The sequence below is a fragment of the Poecile atricapillus genome, chromosome Z (genome assembly GCF_030490865.1).
Source record: "Poecile atricapillus isolate bPoeAtr1 chromosome Z, bPoeAtr1.hap1, whole genome shotgun sequence".
In the NCBI taxonomy this organism is placed as follows: domain Eukaryota; kingdom Metazoa; phylum Chordata; class Aves; order Passeriformes; family Paridae; genus Poecile; species Poecile atricapillus.
This window is the reverse complement of record NC_081289.1, coordinates 41,307,929-41,325,671: the sequence shown is the minus strand read 5'-3', so window position 1 is coordinate 41,325,671 and position 17,743 is coordinate 41,307,929. Positions and strand designations below refer to the sequence as shown.

At 35.6% G+C, this 17,743-nt stretch overlaps 1 protein-coding gene across 3 annotated transcripts in view; it reads left to right on the top strand.

Annotated features, from left to right (window-relative positions):
- Positions 1–17,743, top strand: part of LOC131573025 (rab-3A-interacting protein) — a 32,550-nt gene extending 14,807 nt beyond the window's left edge. For 2 of the 3 annotated variants that reach the window (XM_058826595.1, XM_058826594.1), the window contains exons 4-11: positions 682–777; positions 3,280–3,357; positions 3,719–3,922; positions 8,540–8,668; positions 10,879–10,991; positions 14,382–14,481; positions 14,589–14,658; positions 17,377–17,743. In XM_058826595.1, coding sequence (XP_058682578.1) covers positions 682–777; positions 3,280–3,357; positions 3,719–3,922; positions 8,540–8,668; positions 10,879–10,991; positions 14,382–14,481; positions 14,589–14,658; positions 17,377–17,459 — 873 coding nt within the window. In that variant the 3' untranslated portion in view covers positions 17,460–17,743. The remainder of the gene's footprint in view (positions 1–681; positions 778–3,279; positions 3,358–3,718; positions 3,923–8,539; positions 8,669–10,878; positions 10,992–14,381; positions 14,482–14,588; positions 14,659–17,376) is intronic. The other variant, XM_058826596.1, reaches the window with a different exon arrangement.

Below are 17,743 nucleotides of genomic sequence, written 5' to 3'. Positions count from 1 at the left end.
ACTGCAAAACTGGTTATGGTCAGACTTTCACTCAAATTTTAGTGAGGTGGACACTAACATTTTGAATTTCATTAAGTTGCTTTACTTTTATTTATAAATCTGCATAAACAAGGGCAAGGATATAATTAATGTATGATTTCAAAAACACTGTGAGGAGATATTTGGAAGACAGTATTTATAGTAAGATATGTTTTAAGATTCGTTTAGAACTGCGGATTGTCCCGAGTCAGTGCTTTTTGATTTTTTTAATACATTTTTAAATTTTTTTAAAAAGGATTACTTTAAGCATATTTAAAGGATTGGGTAGATGAACTGGTGTTCTCTCTGTCCCAATAATTAATTTGATCTATATTTTATGTGAATACAGTCTTTTATACTTCCAGGGGAAAAAAAGGTTTTTTTACTTCAGAGTATTTTGGAAATGTTGGTTTTTAGCTTAGGTATGCATTAGATTGGCCTGGTATAATTCTGCACAGCAGGAAGAAACAGCTGTATATGCATAGCATTAATTTAATTGTTTTTAGTGTTGAGATGACTATTTTGAAAGGCTTTGTTTAGCAAAGGTTTTATGCTCCTCTGATTATTTGCGTTTCTTTTTTGCCCCCCCTCTCATGTGGTATTAGCTTTAAAAGGCCAAATTACTACTCTAAGTCAGAATAAATAACTTTCAATTTTCCATAGGAGCTGAAGTTAAAAGATGAAGAATGTGAAAGGCTTTCTAAAGTGCGAGATCAACTTGGACAGGAATTGGAAGAACTTACAGCTAGTCTGTTTGAGGTTTGTTGGAGTCTTCGATGTGATATACTTAAGAGAAGCTGAGCCAGATGTTTTATGTAGAACCAGTATATTGTATGCTGAATTTTTCTTCAATAAGCGCATAAAGGGATTTGTGTCCTGGAGACTTGGGTGTGTTGAAGTAAAAGCTTAAGAGAATGCAGCAGGCTTTTCGCTTAGATGCGAGACACCTTATTGAGCTTGTCAATCTGCCTAGACACAAAATGAAGAAAATAAGGGAAATATATCAGCTTATTTTTTGGCATAACTATTTTTGAGACAGCTTCTCTGTCTGACAACAAGGCTATCTAGATAAGAGCTAAATTTGGTGTTGCCATGGTGACTAAATAAAAAAATAACGTCGTTCCAGATGAATGGAGGTAGCGAGTACATAACTTAACCATACTTTCAGCTTCTGAATTTTGGCTCTGGTAGCATGCTACACCCACAGACTTCAAAAGAAACATTAATGCTGAGTGATGCACCAGGGTGAAACCTGATTACCAAGTGAGAAGCCTGAACTTTCAGTGGAACCTTTGCATTTGAGGAAGAGGCAGTAGTACCAGCAAAGATTGTGAGATGTATTACACAGAAATAAAATGCTAAATCCATAACCTGAAGTAGGATCAGTTCTCATTTTATCTTAGGAATATATATAGGAATGCTTTGAGCCTAAATTGTAGTATCTTTAACTGTCAGAATAAATTTCATAATCCATGGATGCCTGATACATTTACTAAATTGTAAGTATAGATTTTCGGCATATGCATAAAGATACAACATTAGGTATGTTTTAGAAGCAGTTTTTTAAACCTATGATGTTGTATGAAAGTGCTATTAAAACACTTGAAAATACTGACATTCAAAAATCAAATTACAAACTACATCCTGATAGAGCAAGGTTACTTAAAATATTAAGCAGTTCCTTTGTGTAAAAAAGTAAAAGAGTGGAAAGGTGTTTTATAGTATAAATATTTGCGTGTGCTGGTGGGAGGAAAATGTCAGGCAGGTATTTTAACTGTGGAGGAATGAAAGGAAAATTATCAGTGAAATTTTTTTATTTATGACATTGCATTGCTTAGAACAGTGTGTCAGTTTGTTAAAAATATATTTGAAATATATTAGTATAGTTTATTAGTAATAATAGTTTGAGTCCAGTTTAGTTTGAGTTGTCCATACTGTTATAGGCATATTACCCTAAGTTTACTTTTTCTTTTGATTTCTCTTAGAGGCTCTAACAAGACACAGTGGTGAGGTTTATTGATTTTTTGCACTGGGATCTGCAGCCCTTGAATTCGTGTTTAATTTTGAATCCAACTAATTTCAGCAGCCATATAAATGGATATGCTAGGGCTTCTGTTGTTGCATCCCAGAGGAAGACTGAGACTTGTTTTGCACAGCTGGGTGCATATATTACATTATTACACTGTAATAGCACAGTAACATGCTTTGCTTTTAAATATGCATCACAAAGCAGAAACTGCATGGTCAATGTTAAATGTATTTGTACACATTGTATAAATGTGTATGTTCTCATTCCTGCATGTGTCTTGTTACTTACCAGAATTTTACAAACCCATACTATACAGCTGTGTTGTATGCTAGTGGGAGCCAGATCTTTTGGTATGACAATGTATGAACTTTTTTGTTCTATTTATATAGTGTCCAGATGTGCTAGGCGCTTTACAGATATGAAAAGGATCCTATCCCAAGTAATTTGGTTGGTGGCTCTGATATTCTGATTTTTATTGCCTTCACTAAGTACCACGTGAGAAGAGTAATTTGATCCTAGGCACAAATTGCTGGATCAGAGCCTAAACAAATACATTATACAGACAAAAGGCTTAGAGTTATGAGGTAAAAGGATGTTGGAAAAACCCTCAGTCCTTTTATGCTTCCTTCTTTATTGGCTTAGCCTTGTTTCTTTACTTGGGTTGTTTTATTAGTGCTTTTTCCATTCTACTTAAAAAATGTTTATTAAATGATGAAGTGTTTTTAAGCTGTTGTTTTGTCTGTTTTATTGATGGCAAGAATTTAGACTTCGTAGTTGTTTGACTGGTTCCTTCATGCCGAAATTTACAGTTATCTAAAACTGGTTATTCTGGCTACAAGAAGGGAGTTCTTTTGAATGTGCTACTGTGCCTATGTTGCTTTTGTTGCTACTGGTTGAGTCTTTCTTTTGGGGGTCAAGGAACTTGTCAGACACTGAAGCGTGACTGGAGGCTGGTGTTCATGACAGGTATTGTTCCTGCTGGAGTGGGGTGGGTGGAGTTGCTGAATTTCTGAATGTGGGCTCAGGACCAAGGAGAACCTTAGTTGGCCAATGATGAATCAAAGTCATAGATTTGTAGGGATTTTTTTTTTTTTAATGTAGCTATTTAATTTCAGACTATTGCACATCTTAATTGTCGCACGTAGTCTTCATGAAGCAAAAGTATGTCATTAGTTGTTGGATTTTTCATAAATTTGTGTGAAGCATTTACACTAGCTAAACATCTTTTGTAGGAAGCACACAAAATGGTTAAAGAGGCAAATGTCAAACAAGCTGCTGCAGAGAAACAGTTAAAAGAAGCACAAGGCAAGGTCAGTTTTTTCCCAACTTGTTTGCTTTGTATTTTCACATGGTTTTAAATCTCAAGTGTGAATCATAAAGATGTAGAGCATTACCTGTATACATTTTTAGGATATATACTCAGTTGTTTTGTGTTGTGTGACGTATTCTTAGTGAACACCCATGGACATGGTGTTTCAGCGTCATGTCATCCAGCAAGCTGCATAGGAAGCCAATGCTACTACTATGCAGTTGCTTAGGTAGCTGTGTGTTAGTACTGTTAAAAGGTGAAGTTTTGATTTTCACCAAGATAGCTGGAGATGTTATTTAATGTATTTATAAACAAATATTTTTTTTGTTTCTTAATGACTTTATTCCCCCTGTCGCCTGAAGATTGATGTCCTCCAGGCTGAAGTAGCAGCATTGAAAACGCTAGTACTGTCTACTTCACCAACATCTCCAACTAAGGAGTTCCAGTCTGGTGGAAGAACTCCTTTTAAGAAAGGCCATGCAAGAAACAAGAGTACAAGCAGTGCTATGGGCGGCAGTCATCAGGACCTTACCATGATGCAGCCAATTGTAAAAGACTGTAAAGAGGTAATGTACAAGGATCATTCTCTTTTTGCTGATAAACTGGCTTTATTGTTTCGTTTTACTCACAATAAATAGAGCATATCTTAAATCTTCATTTAATGCTGACTGTCTTAGAGATAGTTTTCATTAATGAAAGAACTTTCCTTACATGCCAATAAGTAGTGATTTTTCCAAGTCTTATTTACCTTTAAGTCATTAAGGGAAGATGAGATAAGATTTCAAATATTGGAATTGCAAGTGGTGATTAAAAAATTCCAAACAGTATAACTGAATGGTAAATCCTGGTGGCTTTTTTAAGAAGTCCATCACTCAAAGTTCATAAACTTTCATAAGCATTATATAAATTGTCATAGAAAAGAGGAAGAGTCATTGTATAGATCAGTAGTGGGTGAAAGAAGTCAGGGAAAAGATGAAATCAGTAATTAGAGAACAGGTGATGAGTCCCTGGAATCTTCAGGGTTGTATGTGTCTTTTATGTGGGTTGGGTTTTTTTTTGTTTGGTTGGTTTTTGTATTGGTTTGTTTGCTTGTTTTTTAAATTGCTCATGTCACTGAAAATGGGGAAATAAGGAGCAAGGTGTTGGTACTTGAGTCCTTGGAATGGTAGTAGCAAAAATTGTCCAAAGTGTTGAGAAGGAGTTTATTTTACTGGATGGTTAGTAGAACAGCAGATGGAATCCAAAAATCAATAAATGAGACACAAGGCATTTAGGGAAAAAAATGCAGCTAGCAAGCTTGAAGTTGTGGACTTGGAAAGAGGTGTGTTGTACTGGGAAAAAATCTAGTGTCTTTGTTGATCACTGTCTGAAAAACCCCATCTCAGTGTTCAGTGATGGTCAAAGACCTACAGAGATTTAGGAGTTCTTAGGAAAAGAATAAATAACAAAAGAAGTAGTATTATACTGCTGTATCAACATGTAGTAAGAGAGTTTCTGTACGTGCAGCTATGATGTATTCATCTCAGAAAGGACACTGAAAATAGCAGGAAGTCTGACAAAAATGGTCAAACCTAATGGAAGGACTTCTTTGTAGAGATACTTGAGGTAGAAGAAAAATCTCTGCAATCTCAGTTGACATGGGAAGATCAATGATGAACAATTATTAATGAATTAATGAAAACTCTGGAAGCTAAAAGGAGAAGAATTTTTAGTCAGTACATAATGAAACATTGTCACAAGGAAGCAAGATTAAAAATATGTTCAAAATAAAGTCATGCAAAGTGACAAAAGAAAAGCCTCTCAAGATATATAGAAGATAGATACGACATTTGGCTTAGAAAGCTTCTTTAGCTACAGACTGCTAGAAGTTTTGAGGCTGTAAAAGAGTACACATCACTATCCTTTCCTTCAGCCAGCTTTGTGGCTGCTGGCTGTTGTCAGAGGGGTAATATGCTGACTAGATCTTTATACTTTATTTTGCCTGTCACCATTAACTGCATTTGTACTAGACATCATTTTACTATAAACCTAGAAAAGTATGGCATCTTCCAGTTTGTGTTTCATACAGGGAAAAAAAACCAAAAACCAGATGGTTTTGAGTGTTGGGCAAGAGTGAGAGACCAGAGAAATCTGTTTTGCCTCAGTTTCTCGTGGAGAGAAGGTGTTCATGGAGATCATGGTGAAGAAGAACCAGTCTGCCTGGCACTTTTCTTTAGTTAATTCATCTTTTTGTTGGCTGCATAAGGAGACACTTCAAGGCTGCTCAAGCTGGTGACTTCCAGTCTTCTTCCAGTCATGGCCCAGGGAATCACTAAGAAACACATAGGTTTTCCACCCACTGGGACTTGAGTATTTTTATTTCTCTTCTCTTCTTTATTTCTCTTCTCTATTCACTATTACACTTCTGAGTATTTAGTGGAATGTAGAATGGGGTGAAAAAACACAAGAGTGCCTTTGGCATGGTAGCTAGGATATTGTTTTAAGCAGGGGATACATACCTTCCCAGCTGTTCCTGTTCTCCAGTGCTGTGTCACTTTGTTTACTGGTTTTATTTATAGCTGCTCTAAGGTACATATTTTGCATTTCTGGGAGCTTGGGTCTGAAACCCTAGCTCAGTTCCCTTCTTGCTGGTTGTTCCTGCCAGTGAGTTGTTACTTGTGGATCTTATTCTTCTAATTTTGAGTGACTTGACTTCTAAAGAGGGTCAGGAGTACCCTTGCTCAGGGGTGTGTATTGGCCCTGAGCCAATAGTTTTGAACCCTTTTGCAGAGTCTACCCACCTAGAGCTTTGTGTTGTGGGATGGAGATGTGTGTAAATACAGGTTGGCTCTCAGATTTCATTGTGGAATGTAGACAGAGTCACGAGTGTCTGGCTGTCCACCCTGAATTGCAGTGGAGCTAAAAAGCTGCCAACATCCCAGAGAAATATTTCCTAGCATGTGGTAGTAACCTCTAGGATAAATAGACATGTCTGATGAATTTAGATATTAAATAGATTGAGATAAGCTGAATAGCTGCCCAGATCTTCAGCAGACAGGTAGCATTCCCTCACCAGAAATGTTGATAAGTGCATCAGTGTTGTTCAAAGAGCTGATGTCATATTTACTGTAATGAAAGCATTTAAAATTTAACTGGAATTATTGCTACATTTATATAGTATATTTAATTTCAGATAATCAAAATGAAATGGGATCTAATGAAAGCATAAGTGAAGACAGGGAGGAGATACACATGTATCATACATTTTAGATTGAAAATGAAGATTATCAAGCTATGGTCACTGAACAATTTTTTTCAAGTCAACTTCTTTATAAACTGTAGATTTGGGTAAAATTGGGTAAATCTAGTAAATAACGAAGTTAATAAGAAATGCATCTTAATTTTTAGAATTCTAGAGTACAGATGAAAATAGATGTTTTTCTTCTGGTATCTCTTGACTGTATTCATTTTAAAGCCAGACCCAATATGGGTTTAAGTTATGGGAAATGTTCCTTTAGGGAGCCAGTTACACCTATTGAATTCCACTTGTACAATGAAGTTGGTGGCTTAGCAACCAGAACACTTATGGATTAGCTTAATTAAGATAGTTGTTCCCGATTGTACCTGAGCGTAATGCAAGTGGCTCTAATGAAAAACAAAATTTCCAGTCTAATTTTTGTAGGTTACTTTGCAAGGAAAAAAAAGGAAAATACAAAGAATTAAGTTTAACAAAAAAATCCCTGTAAATGGTGAAAGAAGTCCCCAAAGCATCTATGTAAAAGAATGGCTGAGAACTCAGAAGGGGTGATGCATAGGGAGTGAAAAAGAGGTTGGTTCAAAGCAGGATACTGATCTTTTAAATAGGATTAAGAATCAATTTTTAATATATACTATTTCCCCATTTCATTATCTTATCTGTATTATTATTTTAATTGTACAAAATTTTAAATTCACATCCTGGCCTTTCTCCTGCATGTAGTTTTAGGAGTACAGGTCTGCTGTAGTTCCAGAAAGGGATTTAAACAGGACAAAAGGTGCTGAATCAGAAAGTCAAAACCAGTCTGATGATAGTGTTGCACCTGGGGAGCAGGATGGTGTTGTATATCCCTTCAGGACTGGAGTTAGGTTTATATGTTGGATTAGGAGCATGTGTCAGAAGCACTCACCCCCACTCTGCTTGGCTTGTGTCCTGCAGCAGTGTTGGAGCCCATGAAAGGTGCTTCTCAAGTAACCCTAATGCAGGTGGTGTGCTCTGGGAGCACCTCAGTGTGTTGGTAGGTAGCAAGCCCGTGGGACAGACTGCCCCATAACACAAATAGATTTTTAATAACCACCTAGTACCCATCTCTGGACCACCACACTGAGTAGGTGGCATCCTACTGCTAACTGATCTCAGCTTGGAGATGACAAAACAGTGTTTTCAAAACAGGTACAATTGTCTTTTCCTGACACAGAACACAGTTAATCTGAGCATGATTTAATAGATAATTTTAGCATTTCTTCTTTGACTAGTGGAGCTGTGGTGGGAGCAGGCTCACAAATCATTCCCAGTGAACCTTGCCTTTCTGTTGTAGGGAGATGTAGGAGAGAGTTTTGGCATAAAGATGAAAAATTAAGAATAACGGTATACTTTTAACTGAGTTGTACATTGAATTCCTGTTTTGTTTTCTTAGTATGTTCAGTGTGTTAGTCTGTTCTCTTTTTGTGTTTGGGTGTTGGGAATCAGATGCAGCATGAACATGTGAATTGTCTAGCATTGCAGTTGTTTTCTTTGAATTTCTCTGCTTTTCTTAACTCACATAAATGGAGGTGAGCTAAAATACTGTAATGAAGATGCATGAAGATGGAAACTGTTTTCTGGCTCTTCCTAATTTTTTCAAAGCTATCTCTAAGCTTAGGAAATGGGGGAAGGGTAATTAGCTAGTCCCTGGTGTAGTGGTAACCAGTAGATGCATTGTCTCTGTGTATTGAAAATCATATGTTTTGATTTGCTTGAATTTACAGGCTTAGGAAAGTGGATTTAAGAAGAGATTCGTAGCTGAACCATGATAGCTTTCTTTCAACTTGCACACTACATTCTTTCAATTTTTACATTACAATAGAAAACATTTCAATGCTAATTATTTACCTGTGGATATTTGCAAATGATAGACACTAGTGTGATAATTACATTACTAAAATATGTGAATTTTTGTGTGTTTTAGGCTGACCTGTCTCTGTACAATGACTTCAGATCTTGGAAGGATGAGCCTACTATGGACAGAACATGTCCTTTCTTGGACAAAATTTATCGGGAAGATATTTTTCCATGTTTAACATTCTCCAAAAGTGAGGTAATGGAAATGGTCTAAATATGCTCACTGATGTCTTCCCCTTAAATATGTTACGTGGAGCCAAAAGACTATTATATTGTTTTCAATATGAAGTTTTACCATTTTTGTTTCAGTGTGTGAGAATTTACAGTGAAATTCTAAAGTTTGGTCTGGAGTATTGAAATGACCACTTTTTTCTTCACTATTCCATTCAATTCATGCTCTTCTGGATACGGCTTTTTTATGTCTGCTTCTTCATATGTTACTCCTGTCTGTTAGAATCTGATCTTCATAGGAATGGATGGAAGTTTTCTTCCTGATACTTCAGATACAGTGTAAAAGTTGTGTTCTGTCTCTTGTTTATATAGGGGGCAGTAGAGATCAATATATTTAATTTTGTGGACTGATTTTCTCTCATATTAGTCAAAGCAGACTGCAAGCATAGTCTGGGCCTTTTCTTGAAGAGAAGTTTGAGTTACAAGAATTAGACTTCAGGATTTGAGATTCAACAGGGGCAGTTGGTAAACACGGTTTTAGAAGAATCAAGTTATGAGACTTTGTTCCTTGTGTTATTTCCACACATTCTCCCATACACAGGAAAGACTGGAGTTTTACCTGTCCTGGGAATAACATGGAACTGATTACAGATCCAGCTGCTTTGCTTAGTTTTTGTTCTTAAGCACCATTTACAGGCTGTACTTATAGTATCAGTCAGTAGGGAAAAGGGAGCATACTCTTAGATCTTTATTAAAATAACAAGAAATTTTATAGGCCTAAGTATTGATATCATTTCCCAGTAAAATTAAACAGCTCACACGGAAAATCCTACCTTTTGTTCATAATGTTTATCTGTTGTTTTCAGGAGGTGTTATGTTCTTTTCCCATGCTTTTCATCTGCTGTTACTTGCTGGCCATAAGTGCATGCATTGTTTTAGTTAATTGTGTACCAGTTTTTTATGGCTGCTGTACAGCATCATATGAACCTCTCCCACTAAAGAGTTTACTTGGTTACTATGGGAATTAAATTGCTTCTGCAGTAAGTAGGCCATCCTGTTGTCTTTTGCAGCAACTTAATTTTGGATTTTGTTCTTCATTGGTAGTATAATTACTGTAGATTTGTATTGCCTTTTAAGGGAAGAATGAGGCTTCTAGCACTTGTCAGTTACACCATTTATTGTTTCCAGATGCTATGTGTAGTGACCAGCTTGTGTTTTACTTGGCTATTGATAGGCTAGTGTGCAGTTAAACCAAACAATAAATTACACATCTATTGTGTTTTTGAATAATTGAAAGTGCAATTATGTAAATGGTTGAAGTCTCATATTAACTTTCCATAGCCTTTTGTGTATATGTGTAGGGTTCTGCTTTTGGGAGATGGCAGAGAGAGTATTTCATATGAACTACTTTAATAGTAATGTCCTGGTCTTAAAATAATTAAAGCATAATAGAAAAATATTTTTATTACTTAGTAGAAGGGACTTTGGAACAAAATTATTTCATTAGTAATGTAAGTTGCATCTTTTTTAAAACCAGATAATGGCTTCTATTTGAAACAGGGGTCTTGGGCAAGTGTTCACTCCAATCAAGCAAAGTCACATTTCCAGTGTCTTATGATTGTTTATAAGGAGTGAGCATGAAAAACCTGATCAAACTTAAACTTTAAGTGGACCAGTGTTTGAAAGTTGCAGCTGGCTTTTCTATATATTGTTCAGTCTTGTTTGAACACCTTGCTAGAGCAATGTTTAGCTGACAAACAGTGACATACTATTTACTTGTTTTATTCAAGATAAAAATGTATGCAGCATAATTATGTATTTTTCATAAAGCACAATACAATTTTTTAAAATAAAGTTTGTGCCATATTGTCTCTGACAAGAGCACAGCATGTACAAATACATGTGCTATTTGAGTGTATGAGAAAAGGCTGAAAATAGTGTTTTAAACATGCTTAACTACATTCCTGGCTGTAGGAACAGGAAAGGAAGTTAGGTTGCCTCAAGGAAGGCAGGGTTATTTGTAGGGCAGAATTTGCACAGGAGCTTGGAAATGGGACCTCTTGCTTGTGATAAAAGTGAAATCTTATTTGTAATATAATTTTTGTTTGGTGGGTTGATGTTTTTTTTCTTTCCCCCCCTGTGTTCTTAACTTTCCCGAAGAAGAAATATGTCACTGCTTTGAGGCAATGGATGAAATAGAGCTGTTTTTAACTGCTTTCTAAATTTCTCTTGCAGTTGGCCTCAGCTGTTCTGGAAGCTGTTGAAAACAACACTCTGAGCATTGAACCTGTTGGCTTGCAACCTGTTCGATTTGTGAAAGCTTCTGCAGTTGAATGTGGGGGACCAAAGTATGTTGAGCTAACACATAGGGGGATAATATTGACTCATTTGAGATCTCTTGGCTTGAGAAAACTGCTATCAACTGTTTACCTCAGTCAAATTTGTGTGCCTTTAATTTCCTAAAATCTAAGACTTCAAGATTGTTGTTACAAATTTTATGGGAAAGTAAACATCTAATAAATGAAACTTCAAAATAACCCCTAATATAGAACAAACCTTATAATTTGGGGAGAGCTTGACTTTTGCTTGTCTTGATGCATTGACCCTGAAAGTAACATTCACCTCTTTGGAGAAGACCATTCTGATACTTTAACCAGATGGTTTTGAATTGGAGGCTCTCAGATGGAAAGCATAATGAAAGAAATAGGTATTGAAATAGTACAGGCTGGATTTATGACATCTGGAGTACTTGTGGCATAAAAAAACTGGGACATATGTAGGATGCTGACAAAGTATTTAAGAAATATAGTTAATCCTCTGAATTTGAGCAGGAGGAGTGTAAGTGGGAATGAAGACAAATGACAGTTTGAACCTAAAGTAGGAAGTATGTTTAAAAGATAGGAGGGAAGGTTATTTTATAAATTCTGGAATGGTCCTAGAGAAATGTGAAGGAAGATTTGTTGTCAGGTACTGATACAAACATTGAAGTTGGGTGGGAGTGACTTGCCTGAGGCACTGGGGCTTTGATGATGTGGAGAAGGAAAGGGATTGTAGGATGCCTGAGTGGATGTCTGAGTAAGAAAGCAGAGTCAGTCTGGATATTAATCTGAATCCTTCCAAATCTTGAGAAAGACTTGACCTTTCTCTTGGAGGTATTTTGGACAAGTTAACAATTTACTCTGTAATATTTGATTTGAGAGAGCTCAATTTTACTATAGAAAACTTCCATCAAAATGTTTTCATCTGACTCCCAAGATTTTTTTTCTTTCTCATTGCCATTGTTTTTAAATCCTTGTTTTTCCTCTGTTGTGTGGAAGAGAAACTACAACTGACACATCTCAAAATTCTCTATTTTCTCTTTAAAGAAACTGTATAAAATGAAAATTTGTTTTCTGTGTTTTATGACTTAGTCTTTGCTCCCTTCTAGCCTGTGAAGTTCAAGCATTCAAATACTTTTCAACTTCTCCTGTCACTAGAACACATTTTTTGGGCTGCAGCAGGCTCTCATCAGAGGGGCCCACACCAGTAGTGGAGCTACTTGAGGGATAGTGAATTCCTGTCCAAAGTCTGCCACTGTAAACTGTATGCCATGAAAGCAGCAGAGAATCTGGACAGTCAGAAACCAATGAAACAAGTCACGTGTCATTAAAGAATAACTGGCAAATGGATTTAGAGTCATTGTGGTTCAAGTACCTTTGCTACATCTTGATGTGATGAAATACGTAGCCAGACAGGAGACTCCACTGTATCATTCAGAAATTTCTGGATATTTTTAACCCTTTTTCTCCAGTATAGGATAACTTTTAAATCAGAATTTAGAAAATCCTTAAAGATAGAGATTGATGTTTTGAGATGACAATGCACAAGTTGTAATTAAGTTATTTTAGCTATACCAAAAGGTCAGGGAAATTACTTTCTCACTTTCCAACTCTTCTGTAAAAAAAAACTTTTGTGGAGCTGCTTGTAGATAAGTAATAGGTAAGGAATCTGCAGTATTTAAGTGTAATTTGACAGCAATTGTGTTTTGCCTTATATATTATTATTTGCACTGAATGGGAAGCAGGTGTTGCAGTTTTCACTGAATCAGCATAGCAGTTTCAGGTTTTTATTTTCACACAGTGCAAAATGCTTTTTTTCATTCAAACTGTCCTCTTAAGTGGGTACCTTAATATAGACAAACGGATAATAAACAATAACAAAAGCTAGAGTAATGCTTTTAAAGAAGTAATTTTGTTGTACATTTGCATTTTGTTGTACATTCATATAGGGGAATGGATGCATAAAATAGTGGGTGAGAGCCTAAATAGCATAGTGAGGGGTGGAGGACAGAGAGCTGTGATAGTAGTACAGAAAGGTTCTGAATATACAGAAGTTACTGAATGGTAACTGTGATGGTGTGTAGTGGGTGCTGCCTTAACAGAAGACAGCTGGGTTTCCCCAGAAGATTCACATAGTTGTCCCCATGGGGAACAAAGCACTGAGCTGAGTGTGCTGCACAGCACGAAACTGAGTCACCAGCAGGAGCCCTCAGAATTTAACTGGTGTGATGGAGGACAACACCATAGAGGAGGCAATTATGTAACCAGAGGAATACAAGGGTTTTATTTTCCTAGGGTTGGAAGTTTGTCTTCTGACAAAAGCTGGACTGAAATTGTGATCCAGCTTGCTTCAGCTACTTCAGGATTTCTTGTATTAATGAACTGCTGTCAGTCCTCATAAATTGCTATGGAAAATCATAGAATACACACATCAGTTTTCTCCTGTTTTACGTGGTTCTGTGGACCAGCTGCAGGCAATTTAAAAGGGCCTGTGAGCCACTGTTCAGACTCACAGGAGCTTAGTCGTTTTTGTTTCACTTTTGGAAGGCTGCTTGTTCTTAGACTCCCTAATTTCATGAGGTAGAAATGGGAGAAAGAAGAACCAGCAGCTTTTAAAATTAATGAAACAGTGGTTGCCATAACAACCCAATTCATCTGAGATGCTCTAATACAGACATTCCGAATAAATCAAATTGTTCTTATCTTTAAAAATCCATTGTTTTCCTAAATTGTTCTTTTTTTGGGAACAGTTTGTCGTGATAATGACCTTTCCTGAATACTGCATAGTTGCAATACAGCAGCAGTAAATTTGATTATTTTACTCTCACTTTTTGGAATCATAACAGAAAGAATTACTGCCAGACAGCCCATTTTCCTTTGTCCCGAAAGATTTTATACTCTGAATGTAAAATATGATTTCAATTTGGGCATAAATGCAAAACTGGATTTAAAATGCATCTCAGAGAATTGACTGCTCTTCTGTGGGGCTGATTTTTTTTAGGATGAGGTATAATATCAAGTGGAACTTGAAAAAAATCTGTTTAAATGTTGGCATCAAGATTTAATCAGCATCAAATTTTAAATTGTTTATTTGACATATTAAGAGTTAATTAAAGAAATCCCACTGTGCCAGAGTTGTCAAGCCAATTTAAGTTAGTGAATATGGAAGTGCATTCCTAGACCTGAAGAAAGTTTTAGAATGAAAAAAAACCATCATAATGCAGCAGTATTGAAATTAAATTAGGCCTTGTGGAACTAAAATAGTTGACAACATAATGTAATAATTGCGGCTTGCAAAATGAAGGTAGAGACTCATCAGTCTTTGCCAATATGAAGCAGTTACATTCACACCATAAACGCATGTGTTTAGACATTAATGTCAGATTTGTTTATTGAATCGTGTGACCTTTATATTTGTAGGAAATGTGCTCTCAGTGGACAAAGTAAGTCATGCAAGCATAGAATCAAATTAGGAGATTCAAGCAGTTATTACTACATTTCTCCTTTCTGTCGTTACAGGGTAAGTAAATTTACTATGACTTAATTTTGTGTAGTAGCTATTTAGCTATTTTTTCCACACTAGTATACAAAATTACATTAACCACCATTATTTTTATATGAGTTTAGATCACTTCGGTGTGTAACTTCTTTACATATATTCGATACATCCAGCAAGGACTGTTGAAGCAGCAAGATGGTAAGTATAAAAAATTGTATTTAACCTACATAAAGAGACATTTACATAGTGCCTGCTCCTAAAAGTTGCTCTCTGTGCAACAAAGTTGCTAGCTGTGACCTGACATTACAGGTTATCAGTTTATAGTCACTGTTGTAATCTTGAGAATATGGTGATATTTCACTTTCCAATAAAATTAGTTTTTAAAACAAAAAATTATAATGTATTGATTCTTTAGTCCATTTTAAAACCCCTTATACAGTAAGAAATGTTAAAGCAAAATCTAACTAGGGGAGTTAGTCACAGTTCTTCCACACAGTAATCAAAAATCAAATATCTGTCACAGAATGTGGAGCCATTTTGGATACAAAAAACTTCAGTTTGTTTTGATCTGGGCCATTTTTTCTTTAGCTTAGTATTTTGGCACATCTTATTTTGTGCAATGGCAATTGAGACAACTGTTCTTGTCAGACTGTTTTTTCAGGGGGAACTGGCAAGAAAGACAGTATTTTGGGTAAAATTGCAAAATGTAAACAGGTAACCTTTTATATATACAGAAAACCTGTAATCATTCATCTGAGTGCAGGTGAGAAATGAGATCATTACAGTGGCATCGCCAAATCTTGACTGGGGCTCGGGTTATAAATGTAAGGCTTGATTACCCTCCAGCCCAAAAGAGAAATGTGTTTTTTACTGCCATTGCTTCAGGCTGTGACTTGGGAGGGGTTCCCTACCTTTGTTACCCAGTTGGTTTGGTCATGTCAGAATATCATATCCAACAACTGCCTGTTTGAACTGTGTCTGCACAGTAATTCAGGAATTTGCTTAGCTGTGCTATGCGGTTCCAGTATGTCCATATAAAATATGTTTGTGAAAACATATTCATGGTACACCTAGTTACTTAATTCTGGAATTTAAAAATATATCACATGTTGGAGGCATAGTTTTGTCTTCATTTTCAAGACCACTTTACCTGTTTATCACTATAAAAGGGAAAGAAGGTGATTTGACTGCGTTTAAACTGCACACAGTTGATTTAACTGTCAAAGAATATTGCCAAACAGCTTTCAGTCCAAATTTTTTTTTGAAACAGGTCGTATCACTCAGGCTCCCAGAAATACTGAGCACAGATATTGGAAAAAGTGTCATTAGCCCTTTGTCAATAGTTAATTAGAATATTTGTTTTCACTGTGAAAATGTAAGTTTTTTTTAGTTCAGTTGCATTTTTGAAAGTAAAACAGTTAAACATTGTAATATTTATGGATGTCTGCATTTCATTATTCCAGTTTTCAAGTCTCTGTGGATTTGCTTCATCAAGAATTTGGCTAGAATTAGCCCTGCTTTGCTACCTCACCTATAGTCATCTCTACCTGATGTTTCCAAATTTCAAGAGCTCAGGATTTTAGCTACACCCAAATATTTCTAACCTGAAGTACTCCTGAGGTGATAGATAGACTTAGTTACAAAAAATAATGCTGTTAATTTTCAATGTTAAAAGGTCATGGAATTTGCTGGAAATTCAGCTATTTCCTATACTTAATTATGTTTAATAAAACCTTCAGATGTCGGTAATTTTTACTGATTGACTAGAATCACTGAAGATCTTGAAAATATGTTACGTTTTAATATGGTTTGTAGTTAAAAGGCTTTTACTGTCACCAAAAGGACCTGTAAAGTTTCAACTAAAAATTGTTTACTTTGCTACTGAGATAAAAAAAACTTAATGGGTTTTTTACTTAATTTTTTACTTAATGGATAAAAAAACCTTAATGTAATGAAATATTTTCAGCATTATCAGATTGATTTATTCCTCCCAAGAAGTTTGTTAAAAAAAAAAAAAAAAGTTTGGTGTTTCAGCTCAGTTGTCTTTACTGCTAGAACACAGAATTTGCATTCCTTGTTTTATATAAGGATTTCAACAGTACATTCACAGGAATGTAGGCACTCATCGTAATTGTCTGTATAATGTTCTGCATGCATTTCTACTAGTATGCCATAGAATTTTTCAGACAGAGGTCACTTTTACAAAAGTGTTTTTTGAACTATGGTAGGGAAAACCTTGTATTTATTCAGGTTAATGATACTTGTAGACATTCTACATCAGGATCTTGACTACATGGAAATTTTGTCTTGAATAATTATATGCACCATGATTTTGATTTGTATTGCTGTGATGTCTAGAAGCTTAAGCCAATGCATAAGGTTTATCATAGGTTCAGGAAGATATAGATTAAATTAGAAAAAAGGGACTTTCTTACCCAGTTTATCGTTGCTAGCAGATTACTGTAGAAAAAAGAGGAGCAAGAAAGATTATAAATGGCCAAATTACAACAAAATTACAGATTCTTTGGTGAAACAATTGTTATTCAACAAGCTCTACTTTTTTCTTTTTGTAGTCATTAAGTTTCACAGAATATGAGTCTAGGGGCAGGGAAACTTAAATAAGAAATTGCAATTAATTGAAGCTGATAAGGACTACTGATGTAGTTCTGTTCTCCATTTTAAAGAAATCTAAAATCTGAGGAATTTTTAATAGGACTCTCATTTGAATGTTCAGAATGTACTTGAACAAATTTTGTCATAACCAAGCATGAGTAACTCTTATGCATACTTATGCTGGTTTTACCAGATGTTTGTTATAAAGTTCCCCAAAACTTATGTAGAGTAAGGCAGACTGAATACATCAGTTGAAATAAAATGTGAATTTGATATATTTAATGATATTTCTGTCTTTTTTAGTGGATCAGATGTTCTGGGAAGTTATGCAGCTGAGACGAGAGATGTCACTAGCAAAACTTGGCTATTACAAAGAAGAGCTCTAAAACTTTTTACTCTTGCGCGTGCATGAACTTCATTGAATATTCATAACTAAAGTTGCTGAACCTTTTTTTGTCACTTGATATTTATTTCCACAAAGTGGGTCCAAGATCTTTCTCCATTTGCAGATGGCACTATGAAGTACTGTGATTGTTTTAAACTGACCTATGCTGTATATGCGTACATATAATACTTAGTTGAACAAATGTGGTAAGCACTTGCAGGTGTATCAGTGATTGTAATTTACATTTAAAAACAAAACTTCTGATTAAAGTGTTAATCTGGAACA